Consider the following 26461-nt stretch of genomic DNA (forward strand, 5'->3'; position numbering starts at 1 on the left):
CCTAATATAAATAATTTTGATTTCTAATTTTTTATTTATATTTTCCTTCCATTACACTGCATGCTTAGAAAATCAATAAATGTGTATATTTCATGATTTTAAAGTTTGTTGTTAGTATAACAAATTAGTTCTGTAATTATTATTATTTAATAAACCAACGTTGCCACAAAAAATTTAAAGACTATATTATTTTTAAATAGGATCTAATATAAATAATTTTGACATCTAATTTGTTGTTTATATTTTGCCACTACGTAAAAAAATGTTTATATTAAATTATTTTAAATTTTGTTGTTATAGGTATAACAAATTATTACGGTTATTATTATTTTTATTAAACCAGTCTTTGCTTAAAAAACATTAAAAATCATTTTCCTACATCCAAAATATTTTATTATCTAACCTAACCTAACCTAACAACAGAATATTAATAAAAAAAAATGCAAAATATTTATACATACTATCCCTAACTAACTAAAGCCAAACAATAATATTCTTTGATAATATCAACTAATACCAATATATGGCAACAGCGCCCTTCATAATGTATTTTCTGTCTAAATACTAGCACCTCAATAAAAAAAATAATGTGTTCTTATCTTTATATGACTCCGCAAAAAATCAAAGATGCCGGCTTCTTTCATAGCATTGCCACCGACCGCTGTCGGGTTTCTCGGAAAGAAACCTACGTCGCCGGGCGACAACTAAAATCCAGTTAATATTTTATTATAATCGATCCTGACGAATAAATGAATGAATTTTATAAATAAATGGTTTTTGCTGCCGAATTACTAGAATACAATATTTCAAGGCAGATGACGCATCTATTCGATAATTTTTATTCGAATAGTTTTCAACGAACTAGCTATCGAATTATTCGAATGAATTGCAACTATTGAATGTTTCGATAGTATTCATTCGATAGTTCCCACTACTAATAAATACTAATTTCTATAAAGTATCTCTAAATCACTTTTACTGTGATCTTAGGTTTTCGTTATATTAATTTAAACTCAATTAATTCAAAGTTAATTCTTACAAAAATACTTTCACCAATCATAAAATATATTATAGCATTAATATAAAGTTGATTTCTTGAATAGACTAACTAACAACCTTCATTTTTTCCCCAAGAAAAAATGACCAACAATAACTTAATTACGGTATTCGTAGTCGTTTATTTATTTCTAAAAATTACGGTAGCATTAAAACTAGGTCATTTTGGTGCAGTATTCTGTATTTTATGAAATTGGCTGCAAACGTAAGGGTCAGCTTTGCTGTTATTGCTCTCATTAAATTTGTTATTGAGGTTTTTACATTGAAAATTATCGCAGACTTTCTATGTTGTCACATAAATGTGTATTTATGTCGTTAAGTTTCAGTAACAGTTCTATTCAGAAATCTTATATATGAGTTCTTTTTATGATAATTGTTTTTTTATACGCGTATCAATATCCTATTTTATCGTAAAAATGAAAGTACAAGAGAATAGTGCTGCAAAATTATAAAATACCGATAATAAGAATCAAATTTCAAATATTCTAGGCGGCGCCGATTCTGATTCATTCATCCATGCTACTGACACACAATACGAGTACATTGGGTAGACATACTACAGACTAGACATTTGAAACTTATTATACAGTATGTCCCCGGATTGACTTTACAAGAGGAAAAACTTTTTTATTATGGACATTTTGAGACAAATGCATTCTTCATAAATATTTTTGCTCGTTCTAAAATAATGGTTAATCCCGTTTTAGAGAAAATTATGAAAAACATGAAAATATTATATTTGTAATAGAATAATATCAAGCTTGGTAAAATTTTATCTTTTGGTTTGTTATTCTAAGATGGGACCATTTCAGTTTACGAAGTTATCAGTTGACATAGGCAAACGAATTTTAAAAGGCTTAAGCAAATAATCTAATGATATTCAAGACACATAAACTCTCTAAAAGTACGCATATATCCTGAGAAACTAACTAAGCAAATAATACAATCTTCTAAATAATTTAAAGTCACATAAACGAGGGTAAAGTAGAACAAACATTCATCCCTTATTATCAAAACTCTATTTGACAGAGTGGTACCAGTTGTGTACCCTAGGGATATCTCAAAATAAACAACGCAGAAAAAGCACGTAGGCATGCTTAAAGAAATAAGTAAAATTAAATCATCCCCTCGCTAGAGGTTTTACATTGAAAATTAAAAGTATTAAATATATGTTTTAAAATCAGAATCCAAATGTTCACGGGATGAATGTCTGAAAATGATAGAAATAAGATTGTCTTTTTTTCCGTTCCTAGAGTTAAATAGAAATAGACAAAAATGTGAAGAAAAAAAGAGTTAATTTCTAGGCGGTTTTTTTTCTAAGGTAATCCTATGATTCGGTATCATTTGTATTAGTTAAGGTAGATTATGAATGTTATTCAGCAAATGGGTAAAAGAGTAAGATTTACACGGAAGGGTTTGGAAATTACAATAAATAATAAATAGGACATGCTGATGCCCTCTCGGGACAAGGACCAGAAACAAGGGTGAAAGAAGTCTAGGGATCTTTTGGGGAAGGAGCCCTTCGGCCAATTAAAAAGGTGCGAAATATGCATTTGGATGGGTATTCGAAGGTTCCTCAAACAGGGACGTGCCGAAGATGTAGTAACGCCTGTCCGAGATAGTACCAGCATCAGTATTTTCATCTTCAAAATTAGTTCGGTACTGACTTTTAAATTAGACGGTCGAATTTACTCCGTGTAGATCTTATATTATCCAGTGGTCTTTTTAATTGTTTTAGTAAGTTCTCTATCTAAAGATTTTCTCAAATAAATTCTCAAGTTAGGAAATTCTAAACTATTCATGCTTACAGTATTTTAATTGTTGTTTTTGGATTTTCCCTAATACTTTTCTTTATTAATGATTTAAGACTTTCTGTTTGTTCTAAAGGCTTTAGTAAATTTTAGATGTCATTGCATAAGTGATTATTTTGCAATTGTTCTTTTTATTAAATTCTAATTTAAATTTAATTGTTCAGTGAATATTTTTTTTAATATATTAATTTTCTGCCAACGATAATTCTAAGAGAGATTTGAAAGTGTATGCTAATTGTAGATAATTTAAATTGGACTAATAAGAAGAATATTTTGTATTTTTTTTTAACTTTATTATCTCTGAGTTTTAATTTCAATTCTCTAATTGTCATTAATTATTTTTGATTCAATTTCTTTCTTTTTCATTAATTATAAATGTTCTGTTGTTAAATCTTTTTCTTTATTTTTTTTATTTATTTATTTCTTTATATTAAATATAGTTAGGTGTTGTGAAAAATCAGCATTTTATTTCTTTATTTCATCTAATCACTAAAATATTAAGTTATTTAAAAGAACACTGTGATAACCGGTCGAGTGGTTCAATCCAAAGTATGAGTCCAAGACCGAAGAGGTAGATCTACAAGGGGATCAATGAAATCTTCGACAGGTTCTTGTTGTTGATGTATTGCTGACGGATGTTGACGTAATAAGGTAAGTGGCAATAGAGTTTATAGTAACTGAATTTAGAAAGAACCCTTACCATAAAAGTGCGATGCCTGAATTTCTATTTTTAGCTGGCTATATTTTGTTTTTTTATATATAAACGATAAACTATATTTACGCTCTGAAAAGTCGGTGTTCTCATTATCCAAGTTCTGCCTACCGCTCAATAAATTATTTTAATTATAATTATATAAAGGCCACACTACCATGTTAACGGACAAATCTGGAAAGTTTTGTCACATATTGTTGAAGTCCTAAAAATCAAAACGCGTTTCTATGGTAATTTAACTTCGTTTTCATTCTTTGATAGATTGTTATCACAAAACATCCCTCTTTAGAACTTTTTCTTTAATGGCCATAAGTGGGAGTAAAAGACCAACCGCCCGAGCAAACACTAGAGGCGCCACCGGTCATCAAATAGTGTAAAAATTGCGAAAATTTAATCATCTAATTTTGACACAAGGGGTCGCGCTTAACTTTTTTAATTTTATTTCAATAATCATTGTTTTCAAACTATATTATTAGACTTTGTTGTATTTTGTGAGTGTATAAATGTTTCCTTAGTATAAAGTTGCATTATATTAATTTAAATTATATTACATACATATTTAAAATTCAAATATTATGACATATATGTCAGTTGCCGTCTAAAATGTCATCTTGATAACAAAAAGTTAGTTATTGTCAGAAATAGTTAAAATCATGTTAAAATATTAAAATCTACAAGTTATAATTAGATATTTTCATAATGGTACAGTGTTGACGGATATTTTTATTTGTGAAATAGAAATATGTATTGGGTTTGGATTGCAAAACTAAAAGTGGAAGTTTTTTATTTATATATGTAGTAAGCGTTTGTCCATTTTATATTTTACTTTTTTCATACCTACGACAAATATACATATTATATTGAAATTTGTGTGAGGTTCAAGTTTACGTCTCCTTTCTGCTGCAATGGCTAAACTGGACGGGACCTACTTTGTTTACGCGGAATCCGAACCGCGGTCCTCGGCCATATCATGGTCAATGGCCTACCGACTTAGGAAGTGTCTAAATTAACTCTTACTCACGAGATATCCGATCTCATCCGGCCTCGAACCGGCGTGAATGAATGAGCAGTGTGTAACAATAGATTTTACACTTTTCCCTTGGACAACAGCACGATGCAAAGTTTCGAACCGGTCACCCGTCCCTCAACTAGCATCGCCTTACGTCGCTTAACTTCGGTGTTCTAATGGGAACCGGTGTTTCGACGTAGCTGGGCCGTTGCATATTGAAATTTAACAATTCGTTTTATTTAAAAAATGTTAGAAAACAAGCCTGTAATCCTGTAATTGACTTAATTGTAATGTAATATATTCCATTTAAATGTAAAATATTACTTTACAAATAAAAAAAAATAAAATTAAAAAATATATTAAAAATATATACAGGCATTAATTGAAATGTTTAGAGTGCGAACAAACACGAGAGGCGCTTTATTATTTACTTTCATTTCTTAACATGACAGATGAAGTTCTAAAGGGGGACGTTTTGTCATTGTTATTCATAGAATTTTAATTAACGTCATAGTTAATTTCTCATAGTTCATGTGTTGCTTTAAAATGTTAAAGAAGCACAAAATTTATTTAGTTCAATACCACGGAAAGGGTGATGATAGTTATCGGAAAATCTGATGCTTTAAAAACAGCAAAGAAAATTATTAATAACCATCAATCAAAGAATGAAATGGATTGATATTACCATACCCTTTTTTATTTTTAGGACTTCAACAATAATTTCAATAACATTCAACAATATTTTCATCTTTTTCTTAACTTTCTCTAAAACGGTATGGAAATTTGAAAATGTATAAACGGGATTAAACCATTTTAGAACAAGCAAAAATTTTTATGGAAAATGCATTCTTCTCAAAATGTCAATAAAAAAATGTTTTTCCTCTTGTAAAAACAATCCCTGTATATTAAAATGTAAAACACTTACCAATACTGCAATACAAAGAGGTTAATTTATGGCATACATTTTTGAAAAATTTGGTTTTAAAATGAAAATGGCACTAATTTTTTGCACTATCCCTTGGAAAACTTGTAAAAAATACTAACTTGATGTAGTTTGCAATACAGGTTGTGCCGAAAATTTCAAAACAAATGTTTATTTTTTTTATTATTTTAGGCAGAATTTCTTTAGCATGCTCAATTACAAAGAGAAATATATTGATATGATATTTGTCATTGCCAATTTCAAAAAAAAATATTTCCATTTCGAGGTATACAAAAAATGAGTACCTATAGATAATAAAATTTCGAAAAAAATAAAAGAGGGAAATAATTGTTCAGAATTTAAATCTACGTTTATATGTATGCTAGGGTTTCTTCGGAACCGGGAATTTCGGTAACACAACTCTAGGAACCAGGATTTCTCGGTACTTTCGGTACTAGCTAATTTTTGTTCAATAATGGTGTCAATCAAGTTTGCTTATCAGCAAGCAAGGGATGGTTTTCAATAGTAAAATCGATAAAAAATATTTTTAATGAAAATAATAAATAATATCAAATTATTAAGTAATCAGTCAAGAGAAAATTGAAAAAATATTAACACAAACATGAACACAGGAGAAGAATAGGTATTTCAACATTAATGAAAATTCTTAAATCAATCCTTTTTTTAACACACTTTATACCGAGTGCGTCTGAAAAGTGGGTCACACCTATAACTTTTTTTATTTTTTCACATAAAAAAAACGAGATTTGGCATGTTAGTATATTACATAAATTAGGATGGATTGACTGGATTGATGGATTGACTAAATCATATCTAGAATGATTAAATCATATCTCAAGTTTTTCAAATGGAACAAGGGTCGCTTATTAGCAAATTTGGAAAAAGCATTTTTACATCGATTTTCTATCGAATAAAGTAAAAAAATACCGAGGGTGCCATTTAAAAATCAAAAGTTGTAGTCATTTCCGATAAAACAGAAAGTGACCGAAAACAATTATTGCATATGTCAATTAATCCTAATTTATGTCATATACTAATATACCAAATATCGTTTTATTATTTGAAAAAATAAAAAAAAGTTATAGAGGTGACCCACTTTTGAGACGCACCCGGTATATCCAGTTTCTTTAGATATAGTATGAATTCTTATAGCTTTTAGTTATATTACCGATTTCGTAATATTCCTTACTTAACTTTTATAGACTTATACCTCTACTTTATCATTTTAGTTTATAAATTGTTATACGCTATTAATGCATTTATATTAGTAGTGCAAAAATATATAAAATATCAATAAAAGAACTATTTTATATTTCGCTATCGAATTTCTCGATATGGAATATTATTTGTGGAATTAAAATATACCTATGTAAGTGGTTTAAATTCTCTGAAAAATGCTATTCTACTATTATTGCGATTTTGTAGATTTTCTCAGAGTGCAAGTGGCGAAATACCCATTGGACTTTTTTGAACAGAAAACTGAATATAAGTTACACATATAGTTATTGCACCAAACTAGGAGTAATTCAGGCCTCAGTGCGGAAACCTCAGTGCGGAACTCAGAACTCGAATGGCCAGATGCTACGTCTGCTTTGTGTTACTCTATGGATGTGAGAGCTGGGCACTGGATTCACAGACCGAAAAGAGAATAGAAGCCTTCGAAATGTATGTGTACAGACGGATGCTGCGAATCTCATGGGTACAAAGGATCACCAACGATGAAGTACTCCAGTGCATGCAGAAACAAAAAGAGATACTGAATACCATCAAAGAAAGAAAAATGCAATAGCTGGGTCATGTGATGAGAGGTGATAGATACGAAATACTGCGCCTCAAAATAGAGGGCAAAGTGCAAGGGAAAAGATCAGTAGGAAGACGCTAGAGCTCATGGCTAAAAGGTTTAAAGAGATGGTTTGAACGCTCGTCTGCGGAAATCTTCCTGGCTGCAGTTTCCAGAGCCACAATTGCCATTTGGATCGCTAACCTTCGTCAGGAGAGGGCGTGATAAGAAGAAGTAATTAGTAGAATTGCAGCAAAAGTTTAACTAGACCTTATTATTTCAAATAATATTATTAATATATACCCTATACAAAACTTAATATTACTAAAAGAATAATTTATGTAGCTGAAGAATAATAACTGGATAATGTGTACTACATACTTCAAGCAAAAAAAATGCTCTGTAACTTGCATTATAATTAACCTTGACTAACACAACATGTAACTTAGCAAACAAAAACGATTTTGCTTATATAAAATACCGTATTTTTCTGATATTATTATTAATAATGTAATTGTTAGACAACCGAGATTAATTTATGCAAATTGTCGTTAAATATTTGAGGAAAACTTTCACAACAATAAGACAATTTAATAATGGCAAATAACAAATAAGTAACTAATTATGAATAGCATTAAATTTACATAACTTTTCTTATAGTTTTATATAAACTGCAATGATTTTCTTTCATGCGTTCTTGTCTGATATTGTACATAAGTATTTACATCTCACGACATTTACAAGTACATAGTAAATACAAAATTAGCATAAGATTTTAGGTTGACTTGGTTTGAGAAAATTATATAGGTATTTATAGTAACATTATTTCAGTATTTGCGAGTAACAACATATTTTCAATGTAATAAACTTGTATTATATTAGATTTTTTGAGATATAAACATCGAATAGCACCTAAAATAAAGTTTCAGTAGCGAAATACACAGGATTTTATAGATATTCATCATCATCATCATCATCATTTTCAGCAACCATTTCCAATTATTATGTAGCCTCCCTCACATATTTATACTCTCTTTGCCATTGGGCCCATTGTTGTCTATTCTTAGCTATGCGAGCTCAAGTTATCCCTGCTAGTTTCTTAATATCATGATCCCATCTCAGGTTCGGTCTTTTTCTAGGTCTCAAAATTCTTCGTAGGGTACCTTGCTGTAAATTATGCGGTCCATCTGTTGTCCGTCCTTCTTGCCAGGTGTGCTGTGTGCTGCCCACTGCCACTTGGGAGATTCGATTTTGTGGATGACATTTAAGGTGCGTATACATATGGCGAGCACAACGCGAGCCGACCACGAGCCGAGCCTGCCACAAGCTCAATTCGTCATACGTGTACTCCTCCCGCGAGCGCCTCGCAAGCCGCTCACAGTGTGATCGTCGCGATCCACTTCTTGTCGGTTTTTGAAAAATTAGAACAGAAAGGAGCTCGCAGTTATAATTTGGACGGCGGCGGCGTTGTGGCAGGTTCGTCGTTCTGGTCTGATCGGCGAGCATGGAGCCTACATGGTCGGAGGATATTTTGCTTCAATTAGTTGGTCGCAATCATTTACACATTGGTCGAATGTTTTCTTCTTTAGATAACGGTAATCGCAAAACAATTTCCGATGCACGTGATCAACTTTGAATGACAAGCGATGGCGACAGCGCTGCCAGATTGTGATGGATGTATGAGATGAATCTTAATTTAAAATTGACATGCAATATGCATATTTATTATAACATTTTTTAAAGATTTTTACGTTTTATTTTTAATTTAATAACTAATATTTTAGTAATTAATTGATTTATTTGTTTTATAGCTTATTTTACTTATTACACATTGGCCAAAAGTAGTCCATTATGAAGTTTATTCCTCGGTTTATTCTAAGCGTTATTCTAGGTTGTTTATTCATCTATTGATTTACACACATCTTACAATAGCAATAATATACAATGTATAACACACATAACGCCATAAGTAAATAAGTAATAATAACCAGTAAGAGGGTGCTATTAATGCACAAACTAATAATCACGGAATTTAATAAAAATTAACGTAGAAATAACTCTGAAAGTGGTATAATGTGCTTATCAATCAGACTTACTTCTCTGACTGCAGGCAAGGGTAATAAAGAACATTTATTGTCACGTTCTCGTTCAAAATAGTTTATCAGGGAAGCTACAAGCTCTTTGCTTCGACATATTTTCACAATTTCAAGAAATGCAATACAAAAACTCGAAAATATAGTTCTTAAAAAACTGTTTGTGCTTAAAAGTACGATTTTTAAAGAGCCTATGAAAATAGGCAAAAAAACGAGAATTACTCCCGAAGAGTCAACAACAAAACGATATTATACAAAATAATGACTGACATTAGGATAATTGTCAAATAATAAACGACAACGTTGCTGAACGCGGCGCAATGTGACCAACTTCGCAATAACAAAATTCGGTTTAAACTAATTTTTACAGCTTTAATCTAAATAAAATATCTGTTACAATCATTTGCTCTATAAAGTAAAATGAAGAGCTGCTCGAGATCTTAAATTATACTATAAATTTAAACACTTTTGTCAAAATTTCATTTAGTCAGCTTTATAGACTTTAGTGTCAAAGTCGATATGATTGATGACGTGCATCGGAAAATGTTTTGCGAATACCGTAGATATTATATTGTACTTTATCCCAATTCTTGCTATAATTGAGACTATATTGACGATATGTAATGACAGTTCACTTTCAAATTCTTTTGTTATGCTATAAATTCTAAACCTACCTCCCAAAACTAAATCAACTTTCATTTGACATAGAAAAAAAGGTGTTTCTTGTGTGAAAAACCTTCATCATCATCAAGGGTCCACCCATCCGACGACGCTATGCAGAATGCAGAATTCACGCCGGCATGCGGCAGGTGCATTACATTGGCAAAGTGAAGGGGGTATATAAAGTTACTATTAACAATGCCGTCGTCTATAGTATAAAGTTATTATGAACGGTTGCTGTAAACTATCGATTGTGCTGCCTAAGTAAATCATGAAAACGGTATGGTTCTCATCTAATTGTTTATTATTGTTTTGCAAAATTGCGCGGATTTGTTTGAGTGTGCGGGTGTGGAAAGCCCGGTGAAGTGGATGGGTTCATTGTTGTTTCCATGAATTATGGAATGTTATGTGCGGTTTTTCATTGAAGTTTGGTGTGGTATTGTTTTTGAATTAATGTTCTTAAGGAAGAGAGCTTCTTCTTTTAATGTATAACTATTTTTTCTGTTAACAATATTTTTATTGATTTATTGATTATCGATAATTTTCTTTTTATTTATTTTTTCTTAGTACTTATCTTCCGGTTTATATATTAAATTCAAAATAAAATTTACAGCTTATTGAATTTATTTAAAAAAATCAATATTATTACTTTATTATTATTATTATTACCGTACTTTTCTCTCACTTTTTATTCGAGTGTGTGTATCTTTATATATATAGCACTTATACCGGGTGCATCAAGTCAAAAGTGGCTTCCTATAACTTTTTTATTTTTTTAGGTAAAAAACCAGATTTCGTATGTTAGTACATGACATAAATTAGGGATTAATTAGCGTATTCAATTGTTTTCGGTCACTTCCTGTTTAATCAAAAATGACTACAACTTTTGAATTTTAAATTGCATGCTCAGTATTTTTTTACTTTATTTGATAGAATTTGACACTCTGAATAGAATGATATATCATATGTCAACTTTTGACAATTTCGCTTAAAAAATCGTATTTTAAATTTCAATCTAGAGTGCCATGGCTAAGTTAAAAATAATAATGCTTAGTCAAGGAGCCTTGGAAAAATAGATTTGCTCATTTAATGTTTTTTTTGTGTCTCGTCCTGGCCAGTTAAAAAATGCCCAAATTGTTTTTTAATCAAATCGCAATTTTTTCAGATGGAACAAAGGTGGCTTTATCAGATTTGGAAATAGCATTTTTTACGAATAATTTGATACCACACAGTTGGTATTTCGAGTCAAATTGCCGTTCAAATAAACGATATGCGAAAATGTCAAAAGTTCACATAATATGACAAGGCATTATTCTATTCAGAGTGTCATTTTCTATCGAATAAAGTACAAAAATACGGAAGGTGCCATTTAAAAATGAAAAGTTGTAGTCATTTCCGGTGAAACAGGAAATGACCGAAAACAATTGAATACGTCGATCAATCCTAATTTATAGCATATGCTAACAAACCAAATCTCGATTTTTTTATCTGAAAAAAGTTATAGGGTTGAGCCACTTTTGAGACGCACGGCATATAATATTATGTTCATTCTATACGCTAAATATATAGTCTCCCCAATGATTCAGGAAAGATTTCGACAGGCGATATTCAAAAAATGACCCAAAATAAAATTGGACTTTGAATTAAAATGATCGACACAACCGTCAGGGATTGTTTCCTGTTGATCAGACTTGGTATATTAGTAGACAGATTATAGATATCAAAAAAACGGCGCCCAGTTCGCTGGAAAATGACGATCGATGATATTTCCCATATAAATTTATATATAAAATGACAGCGATCTTCATTTCATAGCCATCACTGACGCGTTTTTTTTCTTCGATCATACGGTATCTTCAATAACTTCTTCGAGACATTAAACAATGTCACGAAAATCTTTAGTAAATTAATGTCTGTTATTTTTAAATAACTAATTTGAATTTGAATGAAGTGCTGATTTTACATATAATTAAATGAAAAAAAACATTCCTTTATTTAAAATATATTTAAAAAAATTGGCGCCGGGAGGCACGCATAACTGCCCATACTAAAATATGTTAATAAAACGTTAGTAGGCATTCTTTTAGGTTCAAAGTAAAGGAATTTTTCCAATTTTGGTCCGCGGTTATTTCCCCTATCCGCCACCTGGGGTCGCGTCCGATGTGAGTTTGGAGTTCTCCACACGGATTTTCTCAAAAACGGACTAAGGAAACACGGAATATCTCAAAAACTGCGACTTTGACTGATTTTGATGTTATTACAAATTTTGTTGCAAATATTCCTAATCTTAAATTGAAAACCACGTTTCGCTAGCTACTGTAATTTTGGAGTTACGATTTTTTTAAATTTTTAACTCCCTCCCATACCCCCTTACCAACCCCCCACCCCCACCAAAATCTAATGGCCAGATTCTCGGGTGCCACAGTATTTTTGTGCCAAATTTGGTTAAAATCGGTTTAGCGGTTTTTGAGTTATCGTGTTACAGACGGACAGACAGACACTATGAAAATATTTTTGTATTTAGGTCATTTATGACCCAAATAACTCATTTTGAGTGAAATTAAAAATACTTTTTTTTGCCGATCTTTAGCCTACCATACCTGTTGGTATGGTCAGCTAAAAATATTAACTAACGTATCAATGAGCATGAGACTGTAATACCTTATTTTTTATTTAAAATCAAATTTATGTGCTATTAACAACTAATACTTATATTTATTGCATTCGCAATAATAATAGAAATCACGTAATATTGAAACTGAATAAAATATAGAACGAATTTATACCGCGCTTTCGTTGCTTCTCACGTCCACATTGATAAGCTTGAAAAAATCTTTTCAAAAAAGTACAAAACATCTCAGAGAAAGTACTGTTATTAACGTCATACGTAGGTTTATTTTTTAGATTATATTACAATATATGACATTTTTTGTTATTATATCATCATCATAGGCAGCTTAGTCCTCCCTTTAATTAACAAATACATTGTATGTTCTATTATTTTTTGTCATCTGTGGAAACCTTCTCGCTTAGCACAAACTTGTAATTGTTTTTTTTTGCAATGTACCGGGCGGCCAACTAAGGATGACCGTCGCGCGCCGGCTGTATCTCAGAAACTACTTACCGTATAACTTCAGAAAAAAAATTGTTATAAGTATATCAACCAAGATAAATCGCTGGAAATTATTTTCAAGTTCGAAAAATGTCCGCTAGGGGGCGTATCTATGATAGCCAATGAGAAAACAGGATTTTTCTCAAAAATATGCAGGTAAAGAGGTATTTAAAGATTGCTATTGGTAATTAATAAAGAATTTGTAATTTGTTTTGATCTCTCATAAAATAAAATGGTGGGGGAAGGTTAAACTTTCTTTTATTAAAATAAGGATAACTCTCTTGCTCTATTTGACTCTTTAAAAAGATTCATAACCAACTATTTATTTTTTTATGCAAAAGGGCATTATCTGTTGCGGTGTCAAATAGCGCCCTGTAGAGCTACCTTGAAAAAATGTATGGAAACAAAATGTATGCTGTAAATTATTAAGAAAGAAAGGCTCTTTTAAATGAGACCTAGTTTGTTTAAATCACATAACCCAAACCAGAGTTTTCCTTATTTAAATAAAAAAAAGTTTAATCTTCTCCCACAACTTTGTTTTATGATGAGCAAAATACGCTATATCAAAAAAATTACAAATTTCCCAATTTTGAGAAATATCCTGTTTTCTGATTGGCCATCACATATGCGCCCCCCAGCGGACATTTTTCGAACTTGAAATTAATTTACCGCTATTTCTCTTGGCCGTTTTACTTATTACAATTTTTTTCCCAAAGTTATACGATAAGTTGTTTCTGAGATACAGCCGGCGTCCATTCTTAGTTGGCCACCCGGTACCTACATGACAATACACTACATTTATATAGGTTACTGTAAATGTCCGAAATGCGGTAAAACCTAGAATAAGCGCGCTAAACCTAGGATTTACCAAAAGCATGTGGTAAAAGCCCGAAAACAATTTATTTTGCTTCCATTTCGGACTTTTATCAAACCCAAACAGTAAATCTTAGGATTTACCACACCGCATTGGTAAAAGTACGAAAAGCAAGTGGTAGTAAAAACCAACCAGCCCCACCAAATAACTACCTAGCCAATGCAGTAACACCCCCCAACTAACCAGGCTAACCAATGCATTAACACCCCCCAAATAACCAGGCTAACCTAATTAATTAATGCTTTTGGCAAATCCTAGGTTTAGCGTGCTTATCCTAGGTTTTACCGCATTTCGGACATTTACAGTAACAAATATAAGACTGATACGTTACAAATATCGACATCGTGAAACGATAATCGTTAAAATTTCAATGCCTTGTAAACAAAAACAGAGATGTCTTTGTATATCGACATCCTTAATTTGTCGATATTGTTGCTATAAGAAAAATAATTCGTACTTTTACCAATGCGGTGTGGTAAATCCTAACATTTACTGTTTGGGTCCGGTAAAAGTCCGAAATGAAGCAAAATAAAGAAGTTTTTGAGCTTTTACCACTTGCTTTTGGTAAATCCTAGGTTTAGCGCATGTTTAGCGCACTTATCCTAGGTTTTACCGCATTTCGGACATTTGCAGTGACATATATACAAGTAACAATTATATACGTAGGAGGCGTTTCAGTAAATATAAAAAAGGGTAGAAAAATAATAGATACTTTCGGAATAAGTAGATTTCTGTTTCGGAGGCGAAATACACAGATTTCTTCAAGAATTAGTCTAATTAATAAATTAGATTTTTTATTCGTATTTTTAATAATTTACTGCTATACCTCTATACATCATTTCTCTTATTTAAATACTCTATATAAGTGCTTTCCAATTACTTACTGTGTGTATAAAATTATTGCTACGAATATACGTCATATTAACCATCTGTTTATTAAGTACGGCGATTATTATTAATTGCATACCTTTATTAGTCAACGCTACAATCTAAGAACATTTAAAAATTGCAAAAGTTTATATAAAAATCAATTAATTCCGCTTGGAAAATAATTTTTACATAAAAACAATCGAAACATATTTTTAAGGCAAGGTGAAACAAGAGGTAATTTTGTCTAATTGAGTAATTTTTGCGTAAGCTTTAAAAAATGTATAATTATTCTTCATTTAGCTGCGTTATCGTGTGAATAACATTGATAGTTAATAAAAAAAACTGTGATAGGGTTAACTTACAATTGAAAGATTATTCCTATAATAAATTTCAAGGATGACCCATATTTTTTACCCATATCAGATTCCCAATTTAACATTTCCAGTAGTAGTGGGAACTATCGAATGAATACTATCGAAACATTCGATAGTTGCAATTCATTCGAATAATTCGATAGCTAGTAAGAAAACATTCGTCGAAAACTATTCGAATAAAAATATCGAATAGATGCGTCATCTGCCTTGAAATATATTAATTCGGCAGCAAAAACCATTCATTTATAAAATTCATTCATTTGTAAAATTCATTTATTCGTCAGGATCGATTATAATAAAATATAAACTGGATTTTAGTTGTCGCCCGGCGACGTAGGTTTCTTTCTAGAAACGCGACAGCGGTCGGTGGCAATGGTATGAAAAAAGCCGGCATCTTTGATTTTGAGTCAGATAAAGATAAGGACACATTATTTTTTTTATTGAGGTGCTAGTATTTACACAGAAAATACATTATGAACGGCGCTGTTGCCGTATATTCGTATTAGTAGGTATTAGCAAAGAATATTATTCTTTGGTTGTGTAACAGTAATAATTTGTTATACCTATTAACACCAAAATTTAAAATCATTTAATATAAACATTTTTTTAAGTAGTAGCAAAATATAAACAACAAATTAGAAGTCCAAATTATTTATATTAGATCCTATTTAAAAATAATATAGTCTCTAAATTTTTTGTGTGGCAACATTGGTTTATTAAATAATAATAATTACAGAACTAATTTGTTATATTAACAACAAATTTTAAAATCATGAAATATAATAAAAATTTATTAATTTTCTAAGCATGCAGTGTAATAGAAGAAAAATATAAATAAAAAATTAGAAATCAAAATAATTATATATGTGTAATACTTTTTATTACTTTGTATTAGTATTTAAAAATAATATTTGCTTTTACTGGCATTTACTTTAAAAAATAAATAAAATATTTCTTCTCAAATATCTACATGTAAGAGAATTAGCATAAACAAAATACAAATATCGTAAACTTTTTTTTAAATTGGCACGTGTAAAACTTTAATCAATCAATTTAATTTTCCCATCCCAAAATTTGAGTTCGATAACCATTTACTTAACCACATTACCACATTACTTAAATATGATTATTATGTTCAACTAATTCATATTACTAAAACATCTAAAATACAAATACATATGTATTTTTAAAATTAATTGTAAGTTCACCTCATCTCTCTTAAAAATTGTTACTTCTCAAAATTTCCCATTAAAAAAATAGACCATATACCGTATAAAATTAAATAATTGAAAGATCGGAAAATCACACAAATTTTCGGAAAAATTTTGACCACCTGCACACGTACACCATTATTAATTTAAAAAAAAAACACTACTACTTTAGTATTTTAAATATTTTAATAAACGCAAAAATCGCACAGTATTTAGAAGGCAAGTTATAAAAATTTGGAAGGACTAATAATGCACTGACGCAGACAAAAATCAAACGAATACTAAATTTCATTTATAAAAAGCATTCGATAGTCGTGGCTTAACGATAATCATTTAGTCGCACGGCGAGGTTGTCACATATGCTTTAGTATACAAATGAATGAATGATTTTATTCGAATGAAACCATTCGATAGTTGAAATCATTCATTCAGTAACCATTCGATAGTCTAATTCATTCGATAGTTCCCATCGCTAATTTCCAGCGCTTTTAGATGGAGCCAGTGGCGGATACAGAGGGGGGTCCATGGGGCCCGGGCCCCCCCTAAAATCTGTAAAGTGTGTTAAATATTAGGCTTTTCTGTTAAAAATGGCGCCCTAAAAAGCATATTCTACATTACTTTTTATTTTGCCCCCCCCCCTAAAATAAATTCCTGTATCCGCCCCTGGATGGAGCAGACAGTCCGCGACTTCGAGCAAGTACCATGATGAGTTTATATGATTAATTTTATTTCATATTCCATGCTTTCCAAAAATCTAACCTTTTGTGTCAATTTCAAATTTTATGAGAAAATATGATATGGTATACCGGGTGCGTCTTAAAAGTGGCTTACTTTTTCATTTTTTCAAAAACGAGATTTAGTATGTTACGACCTAGTGAGCAAAGTTTTGTTATATTTAGGGAACAGTTACGTATCTGCGTTTTATTGCTTCATATCAGACACAAGAACGGCCTGGTAACGTAACAACGACGTCACCTAGAACTACTACTACTACTACTTCTGCCATTACTCGCTGACGAGTATTTGACACGCATCAGAAGATGGTTACGCAAGGCGTTTCCTGTCATGAGCTTTTCTGTGATTGAAAAGCCCGATACGTGGTGTTATCTCTCTTCCGCACTCTGGACATTCAAAAATTTCATTACTTTGTTGCCACTTTACCCTTTGGTTGTCGTTATTAACTGAATTTACAATTCTCCTCCATTGCGTTCTATTGTGCGCTGCTTCCTTCCACTGAAGCTGCATACTTATCCCCTTTAAGTTTTCATGAAAAACATCCTTGTATCTTTTGAGTTGTCCACCCGGTTTCCTCTTAAGGATGCTTCACACTACACCGTAACGGGTCCGAGCCGTGCGTCGGTGAAGACACGACCAAACATTGTCAAGTGTTCTTTACACATATACATTCATGCCAGGCCGAGCACGATCCGAGCTTCGCCGGAACTCGTCCGTGCCCCGTCCCAGAAATGTCGGCGTACATTTTTTTCTCGGATCCGCTCCGTTCCCGTCACGTTGCGGAAAGCGTGAATGTACTTTTCCTGGTGCCCCGACTGCAATCTGCAGTTATGGTATAAACAAAGTACACTTTTTGTCATGTCTGTAGTAGGTAGTGAATCTTACAGCAGTATTTAATGGCAGGGAATGCATAAAACTGGACAATGAAAGGATGTAATGAAAAAGATAGGTCCTTCATCTTGCCCTTTGAGCAGGTGTTGTTCTTTCTTCATCAACTGTAATTGGTACCAATTCCACTTGCGAGAACTTTGGCATTGTTCGTATTAAATCTTCGTATGTCTATGGGGCTGTGTTTTATAATATACTCAGAACTAATACGAGCCCCGTTATCAACTCGGTGTAGCATAAACAGAAGGCCCGGACGTGGCTCGGTGTCTACTTCACGAAACGTGCCCGGCTCGGGTACGGTCCGGTGTACCGTGAATCATCCTTTACTCTCTACAAGTTCACCGTAAAGAAGAGATTTCGGTAGGCAGTTTTCTTGCATCCTGCATACGTGGCCAGCCCATCTTAAGCGAGATTTCGTAATCATGACTTCAGCACTCTCGCAGCTTGCTCTTTCAAGGACTAATACGTTTGAGACATGGTGGTACCATTTGATTCTTAACAGTTGTCTAAGGCATGTCTGTTGCAACTTGTTTAATGCGCTCGTGTGCCGGCGGTACGGCACCCAGGTTTCGCTTCCATATAACATGGTGGGGATTATTACTGCTCGATACACTGCAAGTTTCGTTTTTGTGCTCAAGTCATGATTGTAGAAAACCCTGTCTTTTAATTTCCAGAAAGCTCTTGAGGCGCTGCTCATTCTGTGCTGAATTTCAGAGTCGATATTTGCCTTTCCGAAATCAAACTGCCGAGGTAATTAAATTCCGATACATCTTCCAATAGTTCTTCTCCGATTTTCATAGCGCTGTTATGATTTTCCGGGGGAGTGCACATGATTTTAGTTTTATCGATGTTTAGTTTAAGGCCCAAAGTTTTGTATGCCCAGGTATATGTGTTCAGCATTTTCTATAATTGCTGTAACGTATTTGCAACTAGAGCGCAGTCATTAGCGTATTGGAGTTCTGTGAGTCTTTTTATATTGAACAGACCGCCATCATACCTGTATCTAACACCCATTCCTCTTTCATGCAGTTTGCTGTCCACTATAATAGAGAGCGCTTCCATAAATATGTTGAATAGGAGAGGAGCTAGGACACATCCCCGCCTAACTCCTGTAGAACACGTTTCCCTTAAAGGAATAAAATGCTCACTGGGTATATGACATAAATTAGAATTGCTTGACGATTCAATTCTTTTCGGTCACTTCCTGTTTCACCGAAAATGACTACAACTTTTGGTTTTTAAATGGTACTCCCGGTATTTTTTTACTTTATTTATTATTTTTTTTTATTTTTAATGTGGATAATTTTTATTTTTAATGTCTTATTTTTAATGTAGAGTGCCATGGCTGTATTAAAAACACTAATTTTTAATCAAGGAGCCTTGGAAAAATATATTTGATGGTGTAATGTTTTAGTGTCTTGTTAGTGCCGGTTAAAACGTGTTCAAATCGTATTTTTCATGAACTAGGAAGGTTTTTCAAGCAATTTTTTTACGAATAATTTGATACTACCGTACCGCTACCGATTACATTTTCAAATAAACCATATGCGTAAAATATCTAAAGTTGACATATGATATGTCATTCTATTTAGAGTGTCTTTTTCTATCAAATAAAATAAAACAAATACCGAAGGTGCCATTAAAAAATCAAAAGTTTTAGTCATTTCCGGTGAAACAGGAAGTGACCAAAAACAATTGAATACGTCAATCAATTCTAATATATTGTCATATACTAACATACTAAATCTTGATTTTTTCTCTGATAAAATAAAAAAGTTATAGGGGTGAAACTAGTAAATACCTATAGTGAAAAAAATTTATTGAAGTGAAAATTTATTCATTTCAAACATGAATCTTGATATAAAACTTTTTCAAACAATGGGTAACTCTGTATAGTTCATACTTAGTTAATTAGAATACTCCAATAATGAAGAAATTTAGATTACTGAAAGCTTTCACTAAATCTCATGTTCCTTTCAATACTCCGTAGAAAATAAAAAATAAATTAATACAAGGAATTGTTAATGATTTTGTTTGTAAAACGTCTGAGGCGTTCAATTTTATACAACAGTAAATTTACAGCCAATCTGGCGTTCAAAGTTGCCAATTACTTGTTAATAACAGTGTGACATGAGGAAATCTAGCGTTTGCAATTAACGAATTTGACAGACTTCAAATGTTATATAAGAGTCATTCTATTCATAGGGTACTTAACAAGCTTATTGTCTGAACTAAAAAAAATAATAATAGCAGTAAATTTTGACCATATTTTGAGTTTATATAGAATTCAGGTTATTGATAAATATTATTTAATAATATACAACTGGATGAAAATAATTTTCATTTAGAAAAGATTATAGCTCGATAACAAAATTAATAATATACCTTATAATTGGAGTATTTTTTAATGTATTTATCTCTTTCTTTATCTATAATGAAAACCTACTTCTTCAGCTAGAATTTCAACTTTTTAAGTAACATAGAGAGTGTAATTTGTAATTACGGCACGTAGTACTCATATATTCTTGATTCTAAATGTCAAAATATGGGCATTAAACTTATTTTATTGTCACAAATACTGACACTTTCAAATATGGAAGTGATACAAATTGCGCTTATGAGTCGTTCGGCATTTAACGTTTTATGTAAAACTGGCTACGTATTTTTACACAAATGAAGAAGGAAATTAAAGCTAAAGGATTATACTCTATCCGTATTGTAGCACATTTTTAAACAACTTCTTTTTTTAAGATTTTGATGGTCAAACATCAACAAAACATTCCTTATGTTTAGACTAAATTTTCTCAAAAATACAGACATAATTTAAAATTCCGTTACAATACGGAAATAGATTGAAGTTTTGTTATTACAGTCATATATAATTTATATGGTTTTGTAACAAATTGCTCTCTATTTTATGGCAAATGCTGAAGCTCTGCAAACCTTAATCAAGCCTTAAGTAAAGCAGTGTGTTTGAAATTTTGAGTTTGGCTTAACACGACAGGATCGGGCTAAGCCTTAGGCAGATTTCTGAAATATAATATAAATTTCCTTCGGCCAAACCTAACAGGCATTACAATTATTACATTATTTAACAAAGAATATTACATTTGAGTCCATTACAATCAATGATAATAAATTGGAAACAGTCAAAAAACATTTTCATTCAGAACTTAATAATATTTAAGTCTGGAATGCAGCTCCTATTAAAGAAAAAAGCTTTTAATCGATAGCTACTACTCGACATGACATACTGCTGTGAAACTTTGACATTGAAATGTCCTGTATTCATATCAAAGTTCCAGGTAGCAAAAAGGTCTATGAAAAGATAGATAGTAAAGATCTAACATCAAGAGGATCAAGTGAATGAGATATAATAACCAGGTAACAGACGTAATATACAGAAATGAATCCTCCAATTAACATTGAGAACGTCATCTAGCCAGATGAACTGATGAAAGATGGACCAGTAAATTTATACACTGGTACCTGAGAGACGTAAAAAACAAGATAGTCAAATATAAGATGGTACTGCGACAGTTGTCAACCAAATAGAATCAACAGCAAGTGTGAGCGACAATATGAGAGTGAGACATTTTTTGGCAATTTCCACTGTGATTCATCATCATTTTAGCTTATTCAGCCATTTCCAATAATTATGGTGTAGCCTCCTTCGTATACTCTCTTTGTAGTTGGGCCCATTGTTGTCTATTCTTGGCTATGCGGGCCCAAGTTATCTCTGCTAATTTCCTAATATCATGGTCCCCTATGGGTCTTCTTCTAAGTCTCTTAATTCCTCGTGGGTACCATGCTGTAATTCTTATGGTCCATCTATTGTCCATTCTTCTTGCCAGGTGTCCTACCCATTGCCTCTTGAGGGATTTATTCATCGGATGAGATCTATTACCTGGGTCTTTTGTCACACACATCCACTCTATTTTTTTACGGTCGCTCTTGGTTATTCCCAGCATATTTCGTTCCGTTGAGCTTTGTCTGCTACCCGCAGTTTCCTTATGATGTCCGTTTTAAGTGTCCAGATTTCGCATGCATAGGTCATGACTAGTGTACAGGGTGGGCCAAATTCGATGCTTTTAAATGGAAACACCCTTTTCTATAGGAGATTAACAAAAACTAATATCGGTGTCTGAAGCTCAATTTTTGTCAAAAACATGATGGTGAAAACCGCATATCGATATCTGTTACCGTTTCGGAGTTACGGGGTGTTTTTCAAAAATATGCATTTTTAACAAATCGCTGTAACTTTTTTGCTATGGAAAATGTTGTATTTTTATGAAAACATTTCCAAAGCATCCTTTTACATAGAATTTAATGGTTTAAGTATATTTTTTTTTAATTAATAATTTAAGAATTATCAACAGAAAATTTGATTTTTTAAATGGGACACCCTGTATATTTTTAATTCATTGTAAAGAATTTAAAATTACCTTTGAGATATAGAGTATATAAAAATTCGCCCGCTTTAAATAAGTAGGATTCGAACGGCACCGGCTGTAATGCCAAAAAATTCTAGCTGTGAGCATCAATTAAAACGAAAATAATATTTGCTATGAGAGATGCAGAATTTTATAACAATTTAAAATATATTTAACCAACATCAACACATTATTTAAACTATATCTAATAACAATAAAAATAAATAGCAAACCAAGACATGAGATTTTGGTACCGGTGTTCGACATCTCGACCGGCGACCGTCTTCTCTTATGGACAGACGGCGCAGTTTTTGAACATTTCTCGCAGAATTCATTAACTCAGTAGGGGTGAAAGATATCCTCTCATATATGCTAAGTATTTCTAATTCTTGTCTAGATTATACGGAAGAATAAGGAACCTTTATTCTTCCGCAATATATCCATAGGATTAGATCAATGGGCACTAAGTCAGGCGGCCTCGACGGTCAACGGCTGGGACCTTGGTTAGCTATTCAATTATTCTTGAAATTGGCTGCAAAAATTTGCTGACAACTTCAGCGTTCAGAGGCGGTGCGTCGTATTGCTGGAAAAATATGTTTTCGAGTTCCATTAAGGGCATATCATCAATATGGGATCCAAATACTAGTTAAAAGTGGCGAACTTTTAAAATTATGTATTTCGAAGGGGATTATAACAAAATATCAAGTGTGCTATATTTTTGGAAAGGTAATTTTAAATTCTTTTCAGTTAATTAAAAATATAGAGGGTGTCCCAAATAAAAAATCAATTTTTCTGTAGATAACTCTTAAATTATTAATTTTTAAAAATTTATACTTAAACCATTAAATTCTACGTAAAAGGGTGCTTTGGAAATGTTTTCATAGAAATACAAAATTTTTCATAGCAAAAAAGTTACAGCGATTTGTTAAAAATGCACATTTTTGAAAAACACTCCGTAACTCCGAAACGGTAACAGATATTGATGTGCGGTTTCACCATCATGTTTTTGATGAAATTTGAGCTCCAGACACCGATATTAGTTTTCGTTTATCTCCTATAGAAAAGGGTGTTTCCATTTAAAAGCGTCGAATTTGACCCACCCTGTACACACTATGTCGAATGTTTTCTTGATTTGATGATTTGAATTTTTTCTCCCAATGTAATTATTATAACATAAATAAACGTATTGTTGATGTTGATAATTATAAGACACTCATTCTATCATGGCTAAAATACAACTAAACCAAGTTTTGTGGCTCATATAAATTCAAAAATGTTATTAGTTAGTTACTAATGATATTTTGTAGATATTGAAAAAGATAATTTATTTTTTTGTATATACTTTTCTAGAAGCGAAACGTGCTAAGCCAGATTAATAGCGCAAAAATAGATAATTACATCTTAATGTTTCAAAGGTACCCGATAAATTATTATAAGATACAGATGCTGATTAACAACCTTTCAAAGTTGACGTGGCCGTTTTGCTTTACAAACAATAAAACAAAATTGTGAAAGTACTGGTATGTCTTGATAAAAAAACTGAAATTTTATGTATCATTTTCATTTATTTTTATGCGTAAGAGATTGCATAGGATTTGACGTAATTGAAATTTCTAATCTCTCTATTACATACTTATTTAATTTCAAAATATATGCTAGTAACATTAATTATGGTCTTATTATAAAAATAAATTAGAATATTTACAGATTTCAGTTCATAATTTATATTTCTCTAATATATAAAATTATCATGTTATAGTTTCAGTTACCATACTCCTCGGAAACGGCTTGACCGATTTTGATGAAATTTTATGTGTATATTCAGTAGGTCTGGTGGTTATCTATTTTAGTATTGAAAATACTTCTGGCCGCGTTTATATGGGACCCATCTTTGAAAAAACGACATGCTAGAAGCAACATGGGTTCAATAACCTGCCTGTCAACACGTACTTAAGTTGAATAGGGCAAGGTCGAGTCTGGACCGTCGGATAAAGAAAGCGATATTATTTTAAAAGGAAATATGTCAAGGCATGGGTTGTTAGGTACAGTTTGGCTATTTAAATCTAACTATTTCCGCATGAGAAACAAGGGGCAAATTATACGAGAAAGAGCAGAATCACATAAATAATAAATTTAGATTAATAACCATATTTTTTATATGATTATAATTTTTTTAATTATCAACTTAGGACAAAGAATGGTTTCTACCGCCAACAGGCGTTAAAACAAATGAATCCAAGGCGTGGTCAAATATTTATTGGGATAAGTTGATAGTTTTTACCGTTTGAATATTGTATAATTCAATTACTATACACTAATTAATTAATTTTAAATGTATCTAAATAGGCACTTTAATAATTGAAAAATGGACATGAGCACTTCATAGAGTATACCAAATATGTAAAAAAATTCTAATAAAAAAACCACAAATGGCACATTAAAATCTGCATTATCTGAAATCAAACTATAGATACCTAAACGGCCAATCAGCCAGACAACAGTCACAAGACGCCGACATCGATAACGCGATGAGCAGTTTTTAATAATTATTCCGAGTTAATACTTCAAGTGGCATTCCTTCAAATAAATTTTAATTTAACTATTGTTAATACATATAGTCATATTAATGATTATAGCCTTATGATTTCTAAAATAAAAATCCAGCGTGCTTTTATCAGAATAATTATTAAATGATGTATATAATAGTTAATATTTATTAACTTCGTAAGTGTTATTTTTTAATATAATTATGGATTTAATAATTAAATAATTATTTTAAGTTTAAATTGTGGTAAACTTTATGAGTTTCAATCATTTATATTTAAAATCATAGGGAAGGCAATATAGATTTTAGGCAGAAGAACTCAAGGGAAGGACTGTGTAGTTAATAATTAAAATTTTACATTTTTTTTACTTGCCATTTTTCTTGTCTTTCACGTTGCACGTTCACTCTTCGTTGTGTCACACACAATCTGAATTTCGGATATGATGCAGAACTGATAAATTAGACGAAATATATTAATTGCAAGGTATGCAAAGAAATATTTTTGTTAACTTTGCAAATACTTAAGGCATGCAATAATTAAAAAAAAATTGACGTGAGATTACTTCATAATTCTTGAAAGTCTTGGATGATAAACACTTGAATTATTATGGGTCTGTTTTGTGTAAGAAGCTAACAAATAATTTCAAAAACTCAACTATCAAAATATAATGGTAGAAAATGTTTAAAAGCATGTATAGGTATAATATTAATTGGACATACTGAATGTAAACTAGGAATACATAGTTGCTGCAGTCGATAATATATTTTGCTGCTTATTTTCCTCATAACAAAAAACCGTCAATACCGCTACTCACATTATGGGCACCTTTTTATACTTAAATCTCTTAATGATGTTTAAAAATACATATGTAGGTACATACTATAAGTAGTGGTTGTCATGGTTTTTTTATTAGGTATGATGAAAAGAAGCTGCAAACTAAATTATCGTTGGAGCGAACTATATTTTAATTTATTTTTATCTACAGTAACTATGCACGGTAAGGGTTCAAAATATGCCTATACTGTGAGGCAACTCAATTCGAGTATAAATTAACACTTACATTCCAAGTATCTTCTTGGTCTACCGGCACCCCGTTCATCCTTATTTCATCATTTCTATAAAAAAATAGTATGATTTATAACTTTTAATTTTGTTGTACGGCAAATTTAAATTTATGGGCCCTCCATAAATTTACAGCGTAAGTTCGAATATTAGTTAAACCTAGGAATACCCAGGTAATAGCCGGAAATATGCAAAAGAAGGAGTGAGTTTAGGTTAGATTAGAATTAGGTTTTAGTTGGTTTTGAATTAATAAAAATATAGACCTAATCTAAACTTAACCGAAACTGACCCA

At 31.6% G+C, this 26461-nt stretch overlaps 1 protein-coding gene across 1 annotated transcript in view; it reads left to right on the plus strand.

Moving 5' to 3' along the window:
- Nucleotides 1-10243: 10243 nt before the first annotated feature.
- Nucleotides 10244-26461, plus strand: part of LOC115874577 (proline-rich protein 36-like) — a 57453-nt gene continuing 41235 nt past the window's right edge. Inside the window, exon 1 of the mRNA XM_030889770.1 lies at nt 10244-10344. Coding sequence (XP_030745630.1) covers nt 10336-10344 — 9 coding nt within the window. The 5' untranslated portion in view covers nt 10244-10335. The remainder of the gene's footprint in view (nt 10345-26461) is intronic.

The sequence above is a fragment of the Sitophilus oryzae genome, unplaced genomic scaffold (assembly GCF_002938485.1).
Source record: "Sitophilus oryzae breed Bouriz unplaced genomic scaffold, Soryzae_2.0 scaffold_1297_pilon_pilon, whole genome shotgun sequence".
In the NCBI taxonomy this organism is placed as follows: domain Eukaryota; kingdom Metazoa; phylum Arthropoda; class Insecta; order Coleoptera; family Curculionidae; genus Sitophilus; species Sitophilus oryzae.